This window comes from Macaca thibetana, chromosome 20, assembly GCF_024542745.1.
Source record: "Macaca thibetana thibetana isolate TM-01 chromosome 20, ASM2454274v1, whole genome shotgun sequence".
Classification (NCBI taxonomy): Eukaryota; Metazoa; Chordata; class Mammalia; order Primates; family Cercopithecidae; genus Macaca; species Macaca thibetana.
The window spans coordinates 44,737,518-44,763,043 of NC_065597.1; the positions used below are offsets into that span (position 1 = coordinate 44,737,518).

The following is a 25,526-nucleotide window of genomic DNA, read 5'->3' on the forward strand; positions in this document are numbered from 1 at the left end:
ATTAGAGTTATTATGAAGATTAAAGGAGGTAATACATATATAAAACTCATAACTGTTTTGCACATAGTAAACACTCAGTGATTGCTTATTAGTGTCATCATTGTCATCATCATCATCATTTAATCTTTACAAGAAAACATTGGGATAGTATGCATTTTACAGATAAAGAAACTGAGGCTAAGAAATCATAAATGACTTTCCCAAGGCCACACTACTAGCAAGTGATGGCCAAGATTTGACCTCAAGTCCTTATGATGGACTTAAGCCCACGCTCCTAAACTGGACTGTGGCCTTAGTAGAAGTGGACTGCTGGTAGCATTTTGGAATATCATACATGGAATCTCACCTTCTCATTTTGTAGATAGAAAAAATACTGAATTGACTAAGCACCACAGTAACAGACAATCCTGAAAGCAATATCTTTCCCATTGTCCTTTCTGCTGCCCCCAAGCATGGCTTCTTTTCTTAGGAATTCTTTAGAATAGCTTTAATCATTTGCATTTTGATTCTCATCTTCTGCCCAAATATAAAATCCTAGATTGTTAGGATTAAATGAAAGCTTTTGTGTGTAAAGATTTCATTTTAAAATAATATTACTTTACCATCATTTTTTGCTTGTTTATTCTAATCAAAATAAGAATGAACCATTTTTCGGTCCTTGCTGCCTTAAGTGTGGATTTTTATATTTACATACGTTTCTGTTCTTTTGATCTTAGGCTTTATTTTGAATGCAGGATTGTACTGACGAAGAGACTAGCAGCCACCTTTCCCTACCTTGTATGGTGGGTGTGAATAAATATATAAAGCAAAAAATAGGATTTTATTTCAGTTTCTTGCTTATTTTTAGAATTCAGATTATGGATTTGAGTTAGCTAGTAGTTTGTCATAATAGGTTAGTTTATTAGTAAAATGAGAGACTATTGACAGAAAAAAGTTTAATCTCTTTCATTTAAATGTGCTAATCTTAAAATGATTCCCCAATGGAATTTATTTTCTGTTATATTGAGAGCACTCAGAAGTAAACAGACAAAAGAAGTATTAGCCTTTAAGTATCACTCTGCTTGGTAGAAAATAAGAATGTTTAAGCTAATTAGTTATACAACAAGGATATACTAAGTGTTTTTCTTCTATTTTAACACTGTATGTAGGAAATGTGTATAAATTTCCTTCTTCTCAGCTATCACATTTACTCCAAATTTTAAATAATATATGGTTTGATTTTTAAAGATATACCCCAAAATTTTAAAGCACTATTGATAGAAAGATTTCTCTTCATTTTTTCTGACATATGAACATTATAGAAAAGTTATACTGTATCTGTGCATAGTTAAATATACACATATTTATTTTTGGTAAGGAAAGCTAAAATGATTATAATTTCATAGCACATTTAATACTTCATATAAAACAATAGCCATAGAGTTTTAGGTTTAGTCATAAGAATTTTAAGAATAATCTAGTCCCATCTTCCTCTCCCTGTTCTCTTCCAGACTTCAGAAAGTAAAATAAACAAGGCTGTTGCCATGTGGAATGTTTAGGAAACATTTCCATCATCATCAGGTGACTGGGCTGGAATTGGATGTACTGAGACCCAATCTCAGTCCACCCCATTACTACCCCAACTGACTGAGATAGTCAGCTTTTACCTTGATTCACATATTGGAGAGAACAGAGGAATCTCAGAACAGGAAAAAGAATAGGTCATGACTTTGCTTGATAAAATTCTCAGTTAGGAAAAAAAATCATCAAGTTATAGTAGTTGTCTTATTCCATTGTTGCTTATTGGTAATAGCTTTCCTCCTGGTGGGGACTCTGCAGAGTCAAGGCAGCACAGAGAATCAAATTACTAGGAGGCTGAGCCTGCTAATGTGCTAGCTCAGGCCTCTCTTCATTTTCTTTTCTTTTTTTTTTTTTTGAGACAGAGTCTCGCTCAGTCACCCAGGCTGGAGTGCAGTGGCGCGATCTTGGCTCACTGCAAGCTCCGCCTCCCGGGTTCACGCCATTCTCCTGCCTCAGCCTCCCTAGTAGCTGAGACTACAGGCGCTCACCACCACGCCCGGCTAATTGTTTGTATTTTTAGTAGAGATGGGGTTTCACCGTGTTAGCCAGTATGGTCTCCATCTCCTGACCTCGTGACCTGCCCACCTCGGCCTCCCAGAGTGCTGGGATTACAGCCTCTCTTCCTTTTCTTATGGCATTTTGATTTTGATTATCATCTTCTTCCCAAATATAAAATTCTATGGTTCTCCTCCCATGATAACCCATGTTCTTTGCCATGATTACCCATGGATTCATTAACATATTAATTAATTCATGAATGAGTTAATCCATTCATGCGGGGAGAACCCTCATGACCCAATCACCTCTTGAAAGCCACACCTCTCAATAGTGCCTCATTAGGGATTAAATTTCAACATGAGTTTTGATGGGGACAAATATTCAAATCATAATGGTAGTAAAAGAATCGGTATACTCAGCAAAATAGAAAAGCATCACTAGATAAGTATCCATGAGATATTATTGAACCTGGCAATTATTTGGGAATTTAAATAACAAAAATATTCATATCAATCAGAAAAATAAATAGAATGGTTTATCTCAGACCTTGGCAAGAGAAAAACAATCATCCTGAATGTCCTTTCTGATGGCCAAGTATTCACAAAGCTTAAGTTTATATTAAATACAATGTGATAACTATAGTTAATAACAATATATACTTGAAAATTGATGAGATTTTAAGTTCTCTCAACACGCAGAAAAAATGTTAAATACGTAAGTAAATGCATGTGCTGATTAGCTAGATTTAGCCAGTCCACAGTATATTCATATTTCTTTTATGTGTGTGTGTGAGACAGAGTCTCACTCTATTGCCCAGGCTGGAGTGCAGTGGCGTGATCTCAGCTCACTGCAACCTCCACCTCCTGGGTTCAAGCAATTCTCCTGCCTCCATCTCCCAAGTAGCTGGTATTACAGGTGCTTGCCACCATGCCTGGCTAACTTTTTGTATTTTTAGTAGAGATTGGGTTTTGCCATGTTGGCCAGGCTGGTCTTGAACTCCTGACCTCAGGTGATGCACCCGCCTTGGCATCCCAAAGTGCTGGGATTACACGTTTGAGCCACCATGCCTGGCCTATATTCATATTTCAAAACATCACGTTGTAGATCATAAATGTATTTTTTGTCAATTAAAAATTAATAATTTTTTTTACAAAAATTTAAAGCTAATTTAGTTAACTTTGTGTATCCTTGGTACCATGTCACACTTTCCAGCGTTATACTATGTCTGACAGTGACTGGCAGCATCTTACAGAAGTATAGCTTTTCTTTTCTGATCATGCTCAAGTTATTTAATAGTATATATTTCTTATTTTTAAAGTTCCACTAAGGCTCTAGTACTTTGTGGACTTGTCTTCAATAATGTAGGTACATTAATTCTATATTTATATGTGCAGAACTTTAAAATCAACCTATATGCTATTTAACATCTGAAGTAGAGTAAGTAAACCCATGTACATATTCATAATTCTTTCATTTATGCCATTTACAAATTAATATTTTGAAGAAATTGTTTATTCCTTCCACATAGTAATGTAGATTATATGATCTTTTTTATCTTTTTTTCAATTTGTATTAGCACTTGTTTCACATTGTCATAATTTGGTTTATGAGCATTTTAAAAATAAAGAATTGTAAATATGTTCATGCATGCCATCTATTTTTGTACTATTCAATTATTTTAAAATTCTTAATTTTATTCTCTAAAAGTGTCTAACCTGGTTTATATAATAATTGTTGTATCCTATGATGTAAAAAATGTAGCATTGTGTGTGTTTGTAAAAGATAGAGTCTTGCTGTGTTGCCCAGACTGTAGTGCAGTGCCCATCTACAGGCACAGTCATAGTGCTCTACAGCCTCCAACTCCTGGGGTCAACTAGTCCTCCTGCTTTAGCCTCTCAAGTAGCTGGGACTAACGTGTACCACCATGCCCCACTCTGTATATTTGTGAGAATAATTTCTGTTATGTTAATAATGTGTTCTTCTGAAAAATATAAAGTTATATTCTTCACTGTTTCAAAAGTAAAAAGGAAATGGATTTGTAAAAAGTTCAGCCTGTATTTCCAACTTTATATTAATAATGAATCACAAAAGAAAATGTCATTTTATATGTAAATACATTATCTGTCATATATCTCCTATCTCTTGACAAGTGTAATGAGAAAGCCATTATTTCTGTCTATATTCAGAGTCCATTTTAGCAAGAAATGCAGTTTCAGAGATCCTGTGTAGAAATCTTTCAGCCCTGGGTCTCACATATTAAAAGCCTTGAATTCTATTTAAAACCTTCTACCATTAATTAGTCATGTGATTTGTGGTATTTATAGCTCATTTATGCTACAGTCATCCATGAGTAGATTTTCCAGATGGTGGAAGGAGGCATTTTGACTTGTTCCCTGTGTGTGCTGTCGTGCCATGTTCTACTCTGTAATCAGAAATCACTGATTTATTTTTGTTTTTGAACTCAGAGTTCCAGAATGTATATAGAAATATTTAGCCATTCCTCTTACAATTTTTTTCTCAATCCATGGAGCAACATTTGTCAAATTCTAAATTGTTAGTTTCATTTTTCATGACCAAGTGTTTTAGTATTTCCACTGACAACTTTGCAGTGGGTTCTTGAAGTAAGAACCCTTTAGGAAAAGTACTTCTGTCCTTCCAGGAGTTAATGCATTTTTTTACTCTTTTGCCTATGTCCTAGGCAGAGCACACCACTGTATTAAATACACAGAATACCACAGTGATAGGGCTAGGTAGGGATAATGGGCTCCTTTATGTTTGTTTACTGCTTTAAGTTTTTTTTTCCAAGTTCTTTCTTCCACATTTAATCCTTAAAGTGATCACATATGGTAGCTAAGTTTGTTCCTTTTAATCATTTTACAGATAAAAGACAAAGCAAAAGAGATTTAGTTTCTTTTCTGAAAAGTATATATCATTCAATAATTGGTGTGAAACAACTAATGAGACATCAATGGGTAAAAAGTGCAGTACAACTCATAATTGTACATCAAAATAAATTTTAGGTTTATCTAAGACTTAAAAGTAAAACTAATGCTCAAAAGTACTAGAACAAAACAGGGTGTGGGTGGGGGAAACAGCGTTATATGTGTGTAATGGAAAAGCCTTTATAAAATATAAGCAAAATGTGGAAGCCATAAAGCAAAATATTAATAAATCACAGATAAAGAATAATTTTCTTAATTTTGAAAGGGCTGCTACACACTGGCAGGTAATGAAAACCACAGTGATATACCATTTTCACTTATCAGATTGGCAAAAAATTAAAACACTTGATAATTGAGGTATTGGTGCAACCTCTCTGTGTGATCCAAACTGTGGGCCTCTGCTGGGTGTGGTGGCACACGCCCATAATCCCTGGTACTTGGGAAGCTAAGGCAGGAGAATGGCTTGAATCCAGGAGGCGTAAGTTGCACTGAGCCAAGGTGGTGCCACTGCATTCCAGCCTGGGTGACAGAGCGAAACTCTGTCTCACAAAAAAAAAAAAAAGATGAGCCTGTGGAGGGGCGGCTCCCTGAAACTCAAAGATTACACAAGGTGAAAATTATTTTTACACTAATACTAAAATATTATTTGACTTTCACGTGTTGACATTTACAATGACAAAGCAAAGCAATGGTGGATAAAGCTGCTTCCAGTGTAGCACAAATCAAAGTAGTAGCACCAAACTTCACTAGTATTCATTGTGGTCTTCTTCACCATACATTCACAATTTTAAACTGGAGGAGGAGGAGGAGGAAGGGAACAAGAAACATGGTCAGTTTCACTTAGTAATTCTTTTGATGAATCTACAAAAAACAATAATTTTAATAAGTCTCAACCCTTGAGTATACATCTTTATCATGGTCTGTGTTGGAAAATATGCGTGAAACACATCTGCGTACCAAGTATGTTGGTTGTGTTGACGAAAAGCAGTGGTGAGATCAAGTTGCAAGCTAAACTAGCTACTTCTTAAAATACCATTTCTTACTTGAAAGAACAACTGACAAACTACTGTTATTCCAGCTTCGGTAGTTGATGGACATTTTCTCTAAAATGAATGAAGTGAGCTTGTCACATCAGGAAAACAACTGACAGTATTTGGTGTCAGTGATAAAATTTGAGCTTTCAAGCAAAAATTTGAATTTTGGAAAACTTCTATCTGCAATGAACTGACAGCTTCCCGACATCTAAAGACTTGTGATGAGATTGCAGTGATATCAACAAATGTGAATTTTTGATACAGTATCATGAAGTGTATCAACATTTAAAAGGTTCACACAACCAATATTTTTCAAAGGATCAATGTGTGATTTTACAAAGTCATGCATTTTACATGAATGCATAGATGGATATGAAGCATTCATTCAATGTGCAAGATGGACCAATGGTTTTAATTAACAGAGTAGGGAAAATTCATTGATATGGCTTTGGATTCCTCATTGCAAATAACCGTTAAAAAAAATTACTTGTTGAGTTTGGCGATAGATGGGATAGTACCCAAGGTTATCTGAAAAGGCTATTTTAATACTTCTACCAACTGCATTTTTTCTTACTTGTCAACCAAAACAACATGTTACAACAGATTGCATATAAAATCAGTGTTAAAATGTAATTTTATTTTAAAGCCAGGCAGTTCTACTCTTTTTTCAAAAACTTTTTGTTTTGTAAAATGGTTATTTTTCATGAAATTGTTCTTTGTGTTTACATGTAATATATTTACGGTTATTTTAACTTAATAAATATTGAACTATTTCTGTCTTAATTTTTAATACGGCAAGTAAGCATAGATATAAGTCACATAAACAAAGCTCTTTGGGGTCTTCAGTTTTTCAGAGTATTTAAAAGTTTGAGAACTATTCCGCTATGGAGCGTAAAATATAAATTTTAATTTAATGTAACAATTGAAACCATGATTTTCATTTTAGGAATTTATACTACAGATATAATCTCACAAAGGTGATATTATTCAAAATTATTCACTGTTGGATTGTTTGGATTATCAAAAGATTGGAAACAACCCAGTATTTGCATATCAGTAGAGAATCAGTTACTGAGATACCTTCATACAATGTAATACTATATTATCTATATGACACAGATACAGATTTACCATTATGAAACCATCTCAAAGATTATTAAGTCAGAAATTTAGGATGCCAAAAAGTGTGTAGAGTACACTACTATTTGTGCAAAATTATATGTAGTATATGTATTTGCATAGACTGTCTTGGAAGGATAGACAAGAAACTGCTATAGTGGTTGCCACTGGAGGGGAGCACAGGATGGAGTAAAACGGCTTTTTTTTTAGTTTCTTCCTGAGATTCTGATTCATTAGATCTGGGCAGGAGCCTAAGAATTCTCATTTCTAACAAGTTCCCAGCTGATTCAGAGGCTGCAGAACCACTGCATTAGAGAAATTGTGGTTAACAAAGTTGGAAAGGTAATCTGGGGGCAGAGCAATGAGTTCTAATTTGCTTAAACAATTCCACAGGTCAGTTAACTTCATTAGACTGAAAATATTAAGAATGCTTAAGAGAATAAGTGATATATGTGAACCTTTTTTATGTGTATCTTTTTTTGTTCTCTGCTTAATTAAAAACAAAATTATATATAAAAATTCATTGTAATCCACTTTTATAAGAACAGTAACACTTTAGTTTTGCTTTTAAAATTTAAAATTTTCTCTAAATCAGTTTTAGTTTCTCTAAATCAGTTTTAAACCCTTAATTATATTTCAATAAAGTATTTATATGTTTTAGAGAAGAATTTCATTTGTAATTTGGCTAAAGTTACCATCAAAGGGAAGTTAGCATATGTTTGTTAGTTTAGGATGATCAGTCCTGAAAAAGGCTGATTTTTACACTGTTTTTTGTAAATATAAGTAAATCAAAATGCTGTTCCTTCTGTTGCAGTTTCTCTTGAGTTTTTGAGAAAGAATTTTGGCCTGAAAGAAAACTTGAGATACGTATTTACCGAAGTCCCAAAGAAAAGACAATCCGAAGTTATAAATTCCTGGTTCTTTAAGTACTGTGCCAGGTTCACAGGCCAGCACCTCCATCAGCATGCCCTTCTTTATAATCTACTCACAAAGAGACATTATTTCTCTGAGAATTTGCTTAAAGTAATTCTAGCTCCTAGCCTTGCGCCTCTGATTTTTCCCATATTAAAAATACTTTCTTCCCCAGGCATAACAATATATTAAAACATAAAATATTCCTGTAGTGTGAGATTAAAAAAATACGCAAATTATAAAAGACAAAGAAAGGCTGTGGAAACATTCCAAATGAAAGGAGGCTATTAAGTAACAGCTTTATGCAATTTCTAGTCCTGCACTGTATCCTGTGCTGCAGGGACAAAAATGCTCTACGGGACAACAGGTCAGTGGTAAAAATTTAAATATAGATAGCACATTAGATAAATGCATTGCTTGTGTGTAAATTGTGAATTGTTAACTGTATTGTGGTCATATAAGAGAATATCCCTACTCCTAGGGAATGCACACTGATACATTTAGGGGCAAAGGACCTTAATGTATGTACTTATATATATGGTTCAAAAAAAAATTTATTTCAAAGAGGGAAAGAACACAAATGATTTTGTGAAAGGGGTAAAATGTTAACAATAGGCAAATGTGGTTAAAGGCTTAATAGATGTTTCTTTTACTATTTCTGTTATTGCAACTTTAAATATAAATTACTACCAAATACAAAAGCTTTTAAAAAAGTACAGAAAACTGAAATATGTAAATTTAAAAGTTTATCTCCTTTAAAAGAGCAAATTTCCTTTGAAATTGTATTCTTGAAATTGTACTCTCAAAAACCATTTCTGTCATTTCACCTAAATATTTTTAAAAAATAAGGCCAGAGGCAGTGGATCATGCCTGTAATCCTAGCACTTTAGGAGGCCGAGGCAGGCAGATCTCTTGAGGCCAGGAGTTTGAGACCAGCCTGGCCAACATGGCAAAACCCGCATTCTACTGAATATACAAAAATTAGCTGGGCGTGGTGGCGCACGCCTGTAATCCCAGCTACTTAGTAGGCTGAGGCATGAGAATTGCTTGAACCCAGGAGCAGGAGGTTGCAATGAGTTGAGATCGTGCCACTGCCCTCCAGCCTGAGCGACAGAGCAAGACTCTGTCTCAATAAATAAATAAATTTTGTGTGTGTGTGTGTGTGTGTGTGTGTGTGTGTGTGTGTAGCATTTAGAATAGCACAAGAAACACATTTTGTGATTAAGTTTAGTTTTCTGTGACCATATCTATAAAATATTACTGATAATTTATACTAAAATGCATGATTATGCTGTTAACACGAGTTAGATATATGTTTACTAGATATTTGTTAGAGCACTTGAAAAAATACCAACCAATTGATTGTCAAAAGATTCATGAGATATATGAAACTACTTGGAAGAAAGAAAAACTAGGGGAAAAGTAAAGTATGAATAAGATTCTAATATGAGCATTTTGTCATTGGGCTAAAAATGAAGGGAAAAACTGTGGTAATGCTCTTCAAATTGTTCTCCCATTGATTTACAGTAGAGTGATTTGGTTTTGATGAAGTCTATGTTATCACTCGAGCCAGTTTGTAAATCACATTTTTGTATTAGTTCTTTTTTACTTGGCTAGCTCTTTTTTTTTTTTTTAAGCCATGATATATGTTTATCTCCTTGGAAAACCTTCTCCTTTTCAAGTGTTCCTGCCTAGAATTGCATTTTTATCTGTCAACCTACGTAATTCTCAGTAGTCCAAATCTATACGTTGCCAAATTACAGATGTACAGATGTTCTCTACGTGTTTTATTATTAATTCAACTATTGTATTTAATGTTGCACTCCTCTAAGGCAGAGTTTATCATCATAAATGGTATTAATCATGAGGATCCTAAGTAATCAAATCATGAAATTAAATGAAAAATCATTTTTTACTTTGTTGTGCATTTTTACTTTTCCATGCTGAAGTCAGTTTCCATTGGCTAGATTTTAATTCCACTCAGCCTGAAATTCTTTTTTTTTCCTTTTGAATACATTATTGGAGACTCAATAGGCTTTCAATAATTACATAGCTCTCAATACGTAAGTATGCTTCACTAAATATACAATGAAGCATATTTCTGTATTAATAATCCTTTTATTTTCTTCCAAGTGTATATACTACCTCAGGCACAAGTTAAATAATATAGTAAACAATAGCAAATAAATCAGTGATTAAAACAATACAAAATCAGTCCCCAAATTAAAAAGCTAAATGACTGTGCATTGTGAATGTCCACATAAAGAGACTTAACTCTGGAACATCAAAATCTGTAAACCCCATCAGGTAGTGGGGACATTAGATGGGAGTGAGCACTAGAGGAGCTGACTCCTCAGTAACCTCAGTAACTTACTAACTTCTTCTGTAACCTCACCTCTATAGGCCTTAGCTAAATACTGTGCAGCTTTGTAAAAAACGGTCACTTGGAAAGGATATCTATATTCCCTTCATTTGCTTTTTCATTGATAAAAATTTATTGGTGCTTTTAAGAAGCCAGAGTGCTGAGAACTTTATAACTATTGGATCGAAGTTCATCCAGAATAAAGGCTCTTACGTGTGTATAAAGATAAGAGTCTCACATTTAAAATACTCCGTATAATAATGGACTACCATTGATAATGCTTATTTTTCTCTTTGATGGCAGCAGTGATAATTACTTAAATAAGTCAAAGCTACATTTTAAAAAATTGATGATTTTAACATTACAGGCTGAAATGGGGGCTCTTACTAACACTATACATTTTCCTTTTTATAATTTCAACTTTTATTTTAAATTCAAGGAGTCCATATGTAGGTTTGTTACATGGGTATATTACGTGATGCTGAAGGTTGGGGTATGACTGATCCCATCACCCAGATAGCATAGGACCCAATAGTTTTTCAGCCCTTGCCCCTCTCCCTCCTATAGAAATACTTAACCACACAGAAGTGTGCAATTTAGAACAAGACACAGTCCAGATAATCAGTTGCAAGGGCCAGAATATGAATAAAATCATATTCATTTTGAAGCCATGTGTCAAATTCTTCTGTTTTATCCAGATTGATGTAGACTTTGAACAAATAATAAATGTAATATACCATACAAGAACACTTTATTTTGTGACTATTAATGGACTCTTGAAGTTTCTTTTGGCAGATGGAGATGGACACATGGATCATTTACTGCCAGGCTGTGAAGATAAAAATTGCCAAAAGAGTACCATCTACTTAGTGAGATCTGGGACAAAGCAGGTATATCAAGTTGCTTTTTAATGTAAACATTTTTTTATGTGCTTGGAAAAAAATCTTCAAAGGTTAGAAAAGTTACCTGTAGAATCAGAACAGAGGGAACCCCAAAATTAAGTTACCAACTTCCTCATTTTAACTTAATGAAATGCATTTAAATCTATTATTTTTTAATTTGTTGAGGGAGGAGCATTGTTATAATTATTTCTGATGAAGAAAACCCATTCTGGATACTATAATTAAATGATCTTTTAGCTTTTTATATGCCAGGAATATGGCAGAACACACTATAATGAAAGGTTACATAGAAGAACATTATATCTATTTTCGCAGCTGATGTTGTTTTTATTTGTGTTATCTAAACCTATTTTATTACCTCTTGCTGACTTTTACCTGTAACTTGTAGGTAAGCAGTTTCAAATCTGACAGTCACAGTGGAGGATTAATATGGGAATGATAGGTTATAAGAATCTTATTAGAATTGTTTTATTTTCTTTTGGGGGGTAATAAATGATAGAATAACATACTGACTTTTATAGCCCTTATGGAAAGGGAGCATCATATTTTATGTGAAAACAAATCTTCAAACAGTCAACATTCTAAAAGCGTTTAACTGGCTAGTCTGAATACAGTGGTGTTAAGTATACACAGCCAGTTACGGATGTCCTTGTTTCTTCTCCACCCCCACTGCTTCATTTTACTAGCCTTAAAATAAAATAAATGAAAGCATTTAACTGTTCTACCTGTAAGTTTTATCTTGAACTTTTTTTAAGGTTTTGAATCACTTAAAACTTTAGATCAAGTAACACTTAATCATTGGTTCATAATTATTAGTAATCCTAGTAATTATTGCCTATTGACAGGCTACTGTAAGAATATTTTCAAATTATACAGTCATCTCTCTCTCTGGGAAGATAAATGTCACGGTTCTTTGGTGACTATTATCAGTGTCATATTGATACTGAAAAATCTTTTTACATTTTAGGCCTTAATACATTTACTTTAACAGGAATACTTTATTCAATGTGGTTTATCCTCATTAATAACCTGTCAGCCTCTTCAGAAATTTGTGATAACGTGGCAGTGAAATATCTCATCTGCTAAAATAAAACCCAACAGTTTTTAAAAAATCAAGTGAAACCATTGAAACATTTTAATGATATGTAAAATAATACTGTTTTGCTTAAAGATTGAAAAATTATTAAAGATGCATACCAATTTTTTTAAAACACTCATTTTCTGTAAATATGTCTTTTCCAAGTTTCCTTTTTCTCTGGTAAATTATACTTTCTTTGGAAAATATATAAATTATTGCAGATACTCTGTTTATTAACCCCTTTTCAAGAAACCGTCTTTAATATAATTTGACTTTCAGCCATATAAATGAGTCACCTGCTTAGAAGGAAAGGAAAGGAATCTCTAGGCATGTTTGGTCTCCTGCCATCTCAAGTCAGCTGTGCCTGCTTCTGCTCAGACATCTTCAGGTTATGTGCCAGCATTCATACTCAGCAAATTGTGGGCACATCTACAACTGTAATGGCATGATTTCTACTCTTCAGATTTCTAGTTATTAAAAAGTGAAGATTTATGTTATCTGAAGAGAAAGGGATTTCTAAAAGCTTATTTTTGAAATCAGCCTGTTCTTTCTGTTCTCTTCATGGCCATTAATATAGAAATAAAGGAATTTACTAAAAATGTAGCTTCCGGCCATTTTAGTGACAGAGCTCATTCTTCTTGGCTGAGAATTGCCTGTCAGTTACTGATGAAGCCTGTCAGGCCTGGTGTTGTTTGCAAAGCCTCAGGAGCTGCTTGGCTGGAAGGTAATGACTGAAGTCATCTGCATGTGTAAGAGGCACAGCAGCAGAATGAACAAGGGGGTCTCTGTCATGTTCTAACTTTCCTCCTAAGTTCGTCCTCCCAAAAGGACATCAGTATTAGATGATATTACAGTTTGCTCTAGTTTTTTTAAAATATTCATTTGAGTGTTTCTATGTGACACAGTTTTAAATTATGTAATCTGACTAGATGTGTATTAATATCAGTTCAATCCTAAGATTCGTGCAATATTGTGAAAAACTTTCTAAGGCTTTCTGTGCCAGTTAGACAAAAATGACTAGGATAAATTCTAACAGAGACTACTTTTTTTCTTTCCCCAGAGTGTCACCTATTCACCAGAGTAAATTATGATACCCTACCATATTGTAGAGATAAAGATGTTAAGTAAAATAATGCTTATCTTGAAAACTTAATGGATCATTTGTTTTGCAAATTGTAAATTTTTTCATAACTATAAAGTCTGATCCTTTTCTCTTAATCCATAGTGGGTTCCAGTCCTACAAGATTTCAGTAATAAGGGCACACTCTGGGGCTTTGTGCCATTTGTGGATGAACAGCAACCAACTGAAATACCAATTCCAATTACCCTTCATATTGGAGACTACAATATGGATGGCTATCCAGATGCTCTGGTCATACTAAAGAACACATCTGGAAGGTAAGGAAATTAAATCAAGTGAGAAATATTTGTAAACTGTGTGAGAAATATTTGCAAACCATGGTGCTTTGCAACTGAATAGTACCTAAATATGTTATAATCTCTTAAATAAGGAACATGATGAGCTCAGTTCCTGTGTTTTAATTTGATCCCTGCACTTCTCATAACTGCTTAGAATACCTATTTTTTCCCCACAGATTCATTATCTGTAAAACAAAAATGAACACCCAGTCTGAAGTAAAAAGTTATATTTCACTCAGTAAAACTTAATCTTTAAGAGGTCAAAAGTTTTTATAGGCAAATGACCCAATTACATTTTGAGACCGAAGACACTGGTGGTTAAGAACTGACTCTAGGCTTTGATCGCAGTCCAACCACTTACCCTCTGTGTGACCTTGGTCATATTACTCAAATTCTTCATGTGTAAAATAAGTGTAATAATTGTACCTCTGTCATGGAGTTATAGTAAAGATTAAATAAGGTAAAAGTAAATGAATGACTTAGAAAGATACTCTTGGCATATTGATTTTACATTTGATAAATGTTGTTACATTATTATTGCTTGTTTTGTAATGACACTGGAAATTCCACCATGACTATTGATACTTTCTGTATGTGTAAACTGTGAGTACATTTATTGCATTAGCAGTGACTTTTAATGCTGCAATTACTTTAATTTTTGAAATAGAAGTACCAATAGATAAAACAATATAGTTAAACTCATAATTAGCTTGAATCCTGACAGATGCCATAAATATGACTGTTCCTAAATTTTAATACCTTATCATTTTATTCATCTCACAATTAATGATATTCCTTGGCCCTTATTCTTTCTTTCCTTTTACATTATTTTTCTGAGTATTAATTTATTTGTTGACTCTGGAATTACTAGTGATTCAGCTCCATATTCAGAACCAGGCTCATGATACAAAACAACTTCTTCAGAAAAAGTCAGACCTATTATTGCTTTTAACACTAGTGTTGTCTGGAAATCTGATATTTAGAGAAATATTTATCATTAGTGAGTGTTCCTAAACTATTTACAGAAAAGCGTGGAGAGTCTGTATGTTAACTTTCCTAAGGACGTTGGTTTGAAATTATAATGTCTCTGCATCATGTTTGTAGAGTTTTCCAAGGACATGACCATGGTGTTATGCAGAGTTTAATATGTACTTATAACCTACGTGTGTGAAACAGATCTGATATAGCCAAAACAAACTTCTGAATGGAACGTGAGTGTTACTCCTTTTGAAAGCATAGTGACACATAAAAGCAAAGAACTGCAAAATTACTTTATTTTAGACATTGGGTCTATTCAGAAGAATAAGAAATTACATTTTAAATTCATTTAATCCTGTGATTACTCATCCTTAGAATATTTAAATAATTTATATTTTACTATAAAAGTTCTTTATCAACTGTGTTTTTTGTTAACAATTCCTCTGCCATTTAGCAATACAGATGGTATCAACTGCTAACTCAGCAGTGAACACTTTAGTTCTGCAGGAAAAATAAGTACTAAAGGCAGTTGTACTTTTTTATGAAAGTCTTAATACCATTATAAAAGCAATTGTATAAAAATCAATTATTTCTTTTCTGTTCTTTTAAGGTAGATGAAAATTGAAGGATAGAGTTCAGTTCATCTCAATGTTCATTCCATCACAGATGAGAAGTAGCCCTAACTTTAAATTAAATCTGAATATTATTTAGAGTTGCTGTTACATTTCTGTAGGAAAATTTGACAAATCATATTAAAATTAATGCTCTAGACCTTGTTAGGTCATTTTCTAAAATTCAAGGACAGATTGTAATTTCCTAGTAATAAATAAATATTTGTTTAACACTGGTACTATAGAAGTTATGTTAGTAATGTATCATGTCAAGCACATAGAGTGAATATTTCTTCCTTCTTTTGAGAATTTTATCTAGTGACTGCATTTAAGAGTGTGACTCTTAGTCTTCATTCTGACTATTCCTATCACCTTTGTATGATACAGTCAAAATGTTGACATATTTAAGAGTTTTATTGTTACTAATATATTGCAAGTCACTGGATGAAACTGGATAGCAAAACCTGAGCTTCCATTGGGCTTTTATAGGAGTTCCAAGCCTAGAAGTAGCTAAAAATAAAAAACGTTTTTGGCAGCAAAGAAGCACACTCAGAAGTCTGAGTATCAGCTATGAGAGCATCCCAAACCTATAAAATGGCAAGTACATCTGTAAATGGCCAAATGTAATATATTGCCTGTTAGTTAATGCTGGGGAAAAAATGGTTTTTGTTTATGAAATAATTTTACTTTGTATTACTCTAGCCTCATTTTTCATAGGTTAGTTATTATCTTTATTTTACAAATATGAAAATGGTCTGAGATAAATCAGACAACTTACCCAATATCATACAGCTAGTAAGTTGGAATTCCTAATTCAGTTATAATCTGCGTTTTCATCCGCATCCTCAGCTTTATACAATAATTTACCTTTACATTAATGACCCTGACTCATCAATGAAAGGTTACATTATGTTGCAGATGTTCTACTTTTTAAAAAAGGCATGGAGGTTGATAGTACAAGGGCCTACATCTGTGGGAACATTTCTAGCCACTATTCTTTTTAATTTTCTCTATGAAGTAGAGATGCCGGTGAGGCTGCAGAGAAAAGGGAACACTTATACACTGTTGGTGGGAATCTAGATTAGTTGAACCACTGTGGAAAGCAGTTTGGAGATTTTTCCAAGAACTTAGAACTGCCATTCAACCCAGCAATCCCATTACTGGGTATATACCCACAGGAAAATAAACTGTTTTACCGAAAACACATGCACATGTATGTTCATTGCAGCACTATTCACAATAGCAGAGACGTGGAATCAATGTAGGTGCCCATCAATAGTGGATTGGATTTTTAAAAATATGGTATAAATACGTTATGGAATACCATGCAGCCATGAAAAATAACAAAATCTTGTACTTTACAGCAACATGGATGCAGCTGGAGGCCATTTTCCTAAGCAAATTAACACAGGCACAGAAAATCAAATACTGCGTGTTCTCACTAATAAGTGGGAGCTAAACAGTGTGTACTCATGGACATAAAAATTCCAACAGTAAACACTGGGAACTACTAGAGAGGGAAGAGAGGAAGGAGATCAAGAGTTGAAAAACTAACTGTTGGGTACTGTGCTTAGTACCTGGGTGATGGGATCAGTCATACCCCAAAACTCAGTACCATGCAGTATACCCATGTAATAAATTTGCTCATGTACCCTGTGAATCTAAAATAAAAGTTGAAATTATAAATGTTAAGAAAGAAAGAAATATTGTCCTGGATGTAAACTCATTGTGTCTCATTATTGAAGAAGACCTCATAATTGCTATATTGGCTAGCCTTCACTTAACCAACTCCAAGTTCATAACTTGGAATTTGTAAAGATCAAAAAATTTTCTTTCAATAATATTGCCTATTCATCTACTATAATGAATCCCATACTAAAATTCTTAGTCCCATAATAAAATGGAAAAAGAACTCCACTAATTAGTTCTGAGGGAAGAAACCTTTGTAGACAGTGAGAGTTAATTCTACCGTTAATCCCAACAGAGATACATTAAAAGATATATTACACATTATTTATTTTGTCAGCAATCAATTTTAAAGTATTAAATACCCTTACACACTAAATTTATAGGTGTAAAATTGCATTCCTTTATACTTCTTAAATTTTCTTTAAGTCTTTAGATACGACTCCTTCACATTTTTAGTATTATTTGCCTTTTTAATTTCTTTCATCAGACTTGATAAAGGCTTCTTCCTCCGTCTTATTATTTCAGTCATGTCTGTGTTTTTGTTGGTATTGTAGAGGTTCAAAGAATCACCTTTATTTTCAGTAAGATAAATTTCTTCTATGAATATTTTCTTTATGTTTGTTTTTACATTTTTTCCTGTTTTGCTTTCTTCAAGTTTATTTTTATTTTTTTTATTTTTTACGTTATTTCATTGAATACTAAACTAATAGATGTTTACTCTTGTTTTCTATTAAGTGCTTTTAAGACTAAATATTGTGAGCTTGGCTTCAGGTCATATATTTTGATACTATGTGGTTTCTTTGTTCTTTCTTATTTAAAATTTTGCATATACACAGAATTATTTAGAAAGGTATTTTAAAGAGTTCACATAAATATGTTTGGGAAGTTGCATTTATGGTTGTTTTTTGGATTTGAGTCTATCTCTTCATTTTTTGTTCTTTTAGTATGGCATTGCAAATATAAATGTGGCTTATGCAATACTTTTAGAAACTTGTTGAAATGTTTCTGGTAGTTTAATAGCTCAGTGAATGGTTATCTGAAATATCATTCCTGTTAATTATATTATTTAAATCTTTATTTTTATTTTCTTTTCTACCTTTTGTTGGATTATTCAACATTTTCTTCCTTTTATAGTTCCTAAGGGGGTTAACATATTAAAATGTTTGTTTTTGTCATAGTGGTTACATTTAAATATTAATACCTATGCTTAAATTTTACCTTTAATGAACTACTGGAGTTAATATGTAAGGCAAGAATTTTAGGACACTTCTAGTTCTCTCTCTCCCCACCCCAATTACTTCTCATTCAGTGGTATTATCAATTGATGGAATGATTTTCACATTTTGTTGCTACAGTTATTTACACTTAGCTACAGGGTTTACTGGTTTCTCTGATCACCATTGAATATTATATCTTTCATTCTTTCTTCAGTTTCCATTTTTCTGGACACATTATCAAGTAATTCTATCTGGGAGAGTCTGCAGCCTCTTTCTGAAACTTTGCATGTCTGAAATTTTCTTTATTTTCCTCCAGCCTGAATTGCTAACTTGGCTGAGTACAGGATTCTAGATTCAAAATTATTTTACTTCATATCCTTAAAGACACTTTGCCATTAAATTCCAATATTCACTTTTGCTAGTCAAGTCTGGTGATAATCTGATGGTTCATTGCAGGTAACCTCTTATGTTCTAAGATACTGGATTTGTACTTTATCCATAGTAGTTTGAAATGTTACCATGTGGAGTTGAATTGTGACTCCTGTAAATTTCTGTTATTTTTGTCTTCTCTTTCATTCTCTTAGTTTTTTTATTATTATTATGTACTTGTTAATTTGTTTCTAAAGCTCATATTAGAACACATGAGGGAAGTTGTAGGTCTGTCCTCCTTGTCTCTCTCCTGATACGCGCACATTTTTTAACTTGTATCTTTTGTGCTGTGTTCTGGAAAAATGTCTTTATTCAGCTCATTGACTACCTTGATTATAGAAGTGAACAAGACAGAAATGAAATTTACTCACTACAAAGTACTAGTTACCACTGTGAAAGCAACCCAGAAAATACGACTTACAGACACTGGGTAAGAAGTATCATTTTCCAAGCAGTTTATGTGTATAAGATAGCACATCATTAATTACAGAGAGAAAGTAGTAAATGATATATGAGTGTATATACTTGTCTTTCCATACAAATTATGTTGGTAAATTTCATTACTTATACACTAGTGGTACCAAGATAAATTTCTTCATTTTCCATGATGTCCATGAAGTCCACTGATAAGTGCACTTCTAAATTTGTTTTTACATAAAATTATACTATGATAAAGTAAAGTAAGCTTTTTAGCTGTTGAATCATCAACATATACGGTTAACTTTTGTATTTTGTAGGGCAATGCTGGGAAAGGAGAATGCCATTCTGAGATAATATACTTAAATCCATTTTATTTAATATCAATCAGCTTTTTTACAAGAATAGTGGCCACAAAGTTTTATGACTGCTAAGGAATAGTTAGCAGTCCTCTTCAAAAGAATAGTGATGTGGAAGATTTTGCACTCTTTTTTGGTATATCTTAACTATCTATATGAATCAGACTAGTGGTTATTGTGTATGGAATCACCAGGATGACAAGATGGAAAATCCCTCTCCTAATAGTCTGTGAATAGGGCAAGACTTAGATTCAGGCCTCTCTTGTTATATATGTACTTTCAGTCACATATATTAATAAGAGGAGGAATAAAACACAAATGGAGATTGTTTTTACAAATGTACAGACAACATTTATGCTCAAATTGTGAAACACATGCACTGCATCATCTCTCACATACAGTTAAAAGTCTACTGTTAAATGCATCTTTGGATAAGAGAATTAAATAAAGATCATGTACTTTGGATCTCGGTTGAAATGCCAGTGCTACCACTTGTACTTCTGTTTCCTTTTGTCATTTATTTGACCTGTCTATGTATCTGTAAATTTATAAAATGAAGGTGGTTATACCTACCCTGAAAGTTCCTTGTGAAGATTGAAATACCATTCATTTCCCTTTCCCTCTTAAGTTTAACTAAGAAACCTATAATTAAGCTAGACTGGCACAATGTGAGTGATGACTTTAATTCCGAGAGATCTGTGAACAGCTCAGTCACCTCCTACCAACTGTAGACTACACAGATTATTGATACGGAAAGAACTGATGGGTATTTCATTTCTCTTCTTTTTCTACAACTATATATCCCAAAGGGTTGTTTATGTTTCAGAACATTTAAAACATGTAAGTTAAAATGTATCAATCTAAGAATTTTTTTCTCCAAATCCCAGTGACTTAGTCAGATCAGACTAATTTAAGTAAAGGTAGAATAAGTTGAAAACTTGCAACAGAAAATTATTAACAGGCCAGGTGTGGTGACTCAACTCTGTAATCCTAGCACTTTCAGAGGCCAAGGTGAGAGGATCAGTAGAGCCCAGAAGTTCAACACCAGCCTGGGCAACATAGTGGGACCCCATCTCTACAAAAAATAAAATGAAATAAATTAGCCAGGCATTGTGGCAGGTACCTAGGCACTCAGGAGGCCTGAGTAGGAGGATCACCTGAGCCTAGGAATTGGAGGTTGCAGTGAGCTGTAATTACACCGCTGCACTCCAGTCTGGGTGACAGAGCCAGACCTTGTCTCTAAGGAAATAAAAGGGAAGGGCGCAGTGGCTCACACTGTAATCCCAGCACTTTGGGAGGCGGAGGCGGAGGCGGGCGGATCACGAGGCCAGGACATCGAGACCGTCATGGCTAATATGGTGAAACCCCATCTCTCCTAAAAATACAAAAAATTGGCTGGGTTTGGTGGTGGGCGCCTGTGGTCTCAGCTACTCGGGAGGCGGAGCTTGCAGTGAGCCAAGATCGCACCACTGCACTCTAGCCTGGGCGACAGAGCGAGACTCCATCTCCAAAAAAAAAAAAAAAGGAAAAAGAAAATGACTAACACTAAAAGGGAGAATTAAAAGGTATCAGCAGGAAGTGTGTTTCTGTAGATTTCAGGAGGTAGCTTAAAATATCAAAATCTTTACAGATCCTCACTTCGTAACCTTTTCCTCCTAAGGCTGGTAGATTAAGCGCTATATTGGATAATTGTTTTCAATGTTGTGTATGTGAATTTTTAAAACACATAATAAGTCTTTGGTAGCAAGATACATCTGTTTACATAAGCCCATCACCTTTTCTCACTTTCTTCGTAAGCAAAAACAGAAATAAAGAATATATACTATACAGAAAGAATGTATAAGGAAAATATAAATCAGCATTATTGTCTTTTTTTTTTTTTTTTTTTTTTTTTTTTTTGAGACAGAGTCTTACTCTGTCTCCCAGGCTGGAGTGCAATGGTGCGATCTTGGTTCACTGCAAGCTCCGCCTCCCAGGTTCACGCCATTCTCCTGCCTCAGCGTCCCAAGTAGCTGGGACTACAGGCGTCCGCCACCAGGTCCGGCCAGTTGTTTTGTATTTTTAGTAGAGATGGGGTTTCACTGTGTTAGCCCGGATAGTCTTGATCTCCCGACCTCGTGATTCGGCCTCCCAAGCTGTGATTACAGACGTGAGCCACCGCGCCCAGCCTATTGCCTTTTTTTCTTCATATATTTGTCACTAAATCTAAATAGAATATCAAGACCTCGTCTCTGTTTTTGCAGAAAAGAAGCTTGGTTCAGACTGATCTAAGTGTTTTCTTCATACCAATGTGCAAACATAACAAATGTAAGTCAGGTAGCAAGGCAACGTGGCACAGTGGCATGAGAATTAGATTTGATATAAAAAGATTTGCTTTAAAAGCCTGACAGCGTCATAATTTCTTCATCTGTGAAATGAAACATATACTTCTGGTGCATTACGGAGAAGTTGTCAAAATAAGAGTATAAATGCGAGAGGAAAGTACAGGGTGTCCCATTAAATTAGGCTTTATGTCTTTAATTTATTGGTAACAGCTTTTTACTCCCACAAAGTAAGTTTTTACAATGTTTAAATTGCCTGCATCTAGTGATTGCAGCATTAAGATCTTGGACATAGTATAATCATTTAAATATACTATGTATTAGTTGTTAACATTGCTAAAAAAAAGAATACCGAAAATGTCATACCTAAAGAAGAGGTCTTTTCCTCAGCAGGCCTTCTTTTAACTGAAGTATTTTGGAGCAGTGCGCATGACTTATTTTAAAAGACAGATTTCTCTAGTCTTTTAAATATGAATACAAATTTTGACTCTTAAAAGTAACTGGTAACCCTTCCGTTAATAGAAAAAAAACAAATACAAGTTCCTTGAGAGCAGGAGTCTTAAAGAACCAGAATAATTCCCTCTCTGTTTTAGTAGCAGATACTTATTCTTTCTTGTGCTGCTTTTCACATTTACTACACCATAGCATTGCTTTTATAATCAGAAACCTCAGAAACATAAAGACTTTTTTTTTTTTAACTCATTGGGGAAACTAGACAAGGTCACATCTATATGGCTGGCTGCCTCTTCAGCATCTGGCATCCTTGAGAAAATACCTAATGAAGTGAGTTAGTGGGCTAAGTCTTGAGTTTATCCAGTGCTATAGTCTAATAATAAAAAACCTGGTTGATTTTGATCAGCCAATAAAATGAGTCCTGTTAAACAAAATTTTAACGAGGATTTTTGAATAGATTAATAAGCACCAGATATAGATAAAATCATTTTATAATTGATCCTCTGTCAAATCAGGCATTCCCTATATCATTATCATTTGTCAGTCATGAAATATTTAGCTCGAAAAAAATAGGAAATAGCTGGGCACGATGGCTCATGCCTGTAATTCCAGGACTTTGGCAGGCTGAGGTGGGCAGATCACTTGAGGTCAGGAGTTCAAGACCAGCCTGGCCAATATGGTGAACCCTTGTCTCTACTAAAAATGCAAAAATTAGCCAGCATGGTGGCGGGCGCCTGTAGTCCCAGCTACTCGGGAGGCTGAGGCAGGAGAATTGCTGGAACCTGGAAGACAGAGGTTGCAGTGAGCTGAATCGTACCATTGCACTCCGGCCTGGGCGGCAGAGTGAGACGCCACCTCAAGAAGAAAGAAAAAGAAACATTGGAAATACTGCCAGTTTGAAATAGAATTCATCTTCACTCTAAATCAACACAGACTCAATAAGGCACTTACAGGTTTGACCTTTTTATATTATAATACATTAATTTACATTTTCTCTAGTTTTTAGTCCGTTGTCTCTCAGTGAAAATCTGCACCAAGAATCATCTTGAACACTGTTCCTATGGGAAGGAGGATTGTCTAATGGTGGTTGTTTTGTTCACTGATCTGTGTTTTATTCTCATTTGTCTTTTAGTAAATCTCTCTGGTCGTGAATGTTATTTACTTTTATTAAGGCACATAGATTTCTGTGTTTCAATACTTTTTAAAAATTATACTCCTGGGCTTTTAGGGCTGAAAGGAAATATAAAATCACATAGTCTACTTATTTATGAATTAATTAGGGCACAGAGAACTTAAGTGATTTATCTAAGATCACTCACTTAGTAGTAGAATTGAGTGGATCACTCAGAAGTAGATCTAGTTCATTGCACAATCTTTTTCACTGTGCTACGTATTTATTCAATAATTTGTCTATAATTACGAAGGAGCATTATGCTAGAATCTGAAAATAAATAACTGAAATTCGGCACTCTGTACCAGCACTAGCATTCTGTATTCAGAAGTTCCATCGAGTGTTTCAAGATGTCTTTTTTATATTAAACTCTTTTTAAGCCATCTGCCTTCTATTTTAATGTATATTGTAAGAATCATTAAAGCCAAATTTATTGTTAAAATCTTGGAGACGCATAGGCAGCGGCCCTTCAGCTGTGAGCTTTTGCCTCCATGGCTATCCAAACATATCATTTCACCACCAAGTAACAGTCATTGGAATTCAGAACTGTCACTCTAGGAAAGGTGGAGTAGTCTCCAGTTCCTCCAGGTCTTTCTTTACTCAGGGACCTTATCCTTCTTCCCTTACCTGCTGCCCCCGGGGTGTGAAGAACTGGACCTTCTCTCAGCCATTCATGTCAGAGCTCTCCAGCACACCCTTGTGACCAAGTGGTAGAGATGGCTGACTAGAAGCATTTCAAGCACACCTCATACTTCGAAGAGCAAAACAGCATGTAGACTATTACACTTAGAATACATTTTCCAAGAAGGAACATGAAGAAGTCAACAGAAAAGAAACAAGAAAAAAACAGGAAGAAGAAGGAAAACAGGAAGCCTATTTGACCAGAGTGGGCCAGGAACTGGGAGTGATTCCCCCATACAGGAAAAGGTGAATGAGACTCTTTCTGCAGTCCACTTTCCCACTGGGGAATCATACAATCTAGACCATAGGAGAGTACCATGTCCCTCTCAAGTCCTGAATCTAACTTAGGGAGTAGCCAGGAGACTATGAGAAGGAACTGTTCCAGGGAAAGAACATCCTGTGCCCTTTCTGAAACATAAGTGGCCACCGTAAGACACCACTCTTGATCCTACCTTTTAGCAGACTATGCACAGTCCTGGGAACCAGGCCAGAACTGATAAGCAAGTGTGTCATTGGCTCCAGCCAAAGGTATGGGATTCAGGTACCTCCCCATCATGGAACTGGGCTGGGAGGGGTTTCACCTGGGAGCCACAGTTTTATGGCTTGGGGCTGTATTGCAGTCCAAAGACAAACAGCTTGTGATTTGGCTGGCTGCCTCAGCGTGATGCCAGTGGCAGGCCGTAGGATGGTGTCCCACTAGGTTGAGAGCATGAGAGCAAGGCAGGTCTCACTACCACCTGCTAGGCTATGGAAACTGAGCCACCCCACCTTCCCCATGCTGGTTAGTTGGAACAGAAAGAGTTACTCCACTTCTCCCTGAACTATTGTTCCAGTGGCCTGAGAACTGTCCTCCAACCCGCATCAGGACTGGCACTTGTGCTGGCCATTAGGAGGACCAGGTATAGACCTGCCCGTCTCAGCCCCACCCTGCTTTCTCCTCTACCCACCACCACCAGCTTTCCCCCCTATTTCCCACCTTGGAAGCAAAGTACAGGACTGAGGCCGCTGAGAATTCCAGGGCCCAACCCATTGCCTGGGAAACCCAACTACATTTCCAGGTTAAGAAAGGTCAAGCCTTGACTCTAATACAACCACTGCAGCTGGCTCTCACCAGCAAGCACTACCTACTGGCCAGGAGATCAACCTGCACAACCACTACAAAGTCTGATACAGTTTCATCCTAGAAGTAAATAGCTTTGCAGCCTAAAAGGGAACAGCATTGTCTAACCTAACAGAATATTCTGAACATCAGACAAAGACGAGTAAAGGTAGCAGATCCCATTCCTGCCTATCAGAGCCATGGTGCTGGTACCGCCCTTCACTCCCCAAGCGGAGACCTCAGCAGATTTTACCAGGGGCCTGAGGACTCCCCCA

General features: G+C 35.1%; 1 protein-coding gene across 1 annotated transcript in view; it reads left to right on the forward strand.

The window, feature by feature from the left end:
• The window catches only part of ITFG1 (integrin alpha FG-GAP repeat containing 1), a 292,961-nt gene that overhangs the window by 136,231 nt on the left and 131,204 nt on the right, over positions 1–25,526 (forward strand). The window contains exons 9-10 of the mRNA XM_050773867.1: positions 11,223–11,317; positions 13,633–13,805. Coding sequence (XP_050629824.1) covers positions 11,223–11,317; positions 13,633–13,805 — 268 coding nt within the window. The remainder of the gene's footprint in view (positions 1–11,222; positions 11,318–13,632; positions 13,806–25,526) is intronic.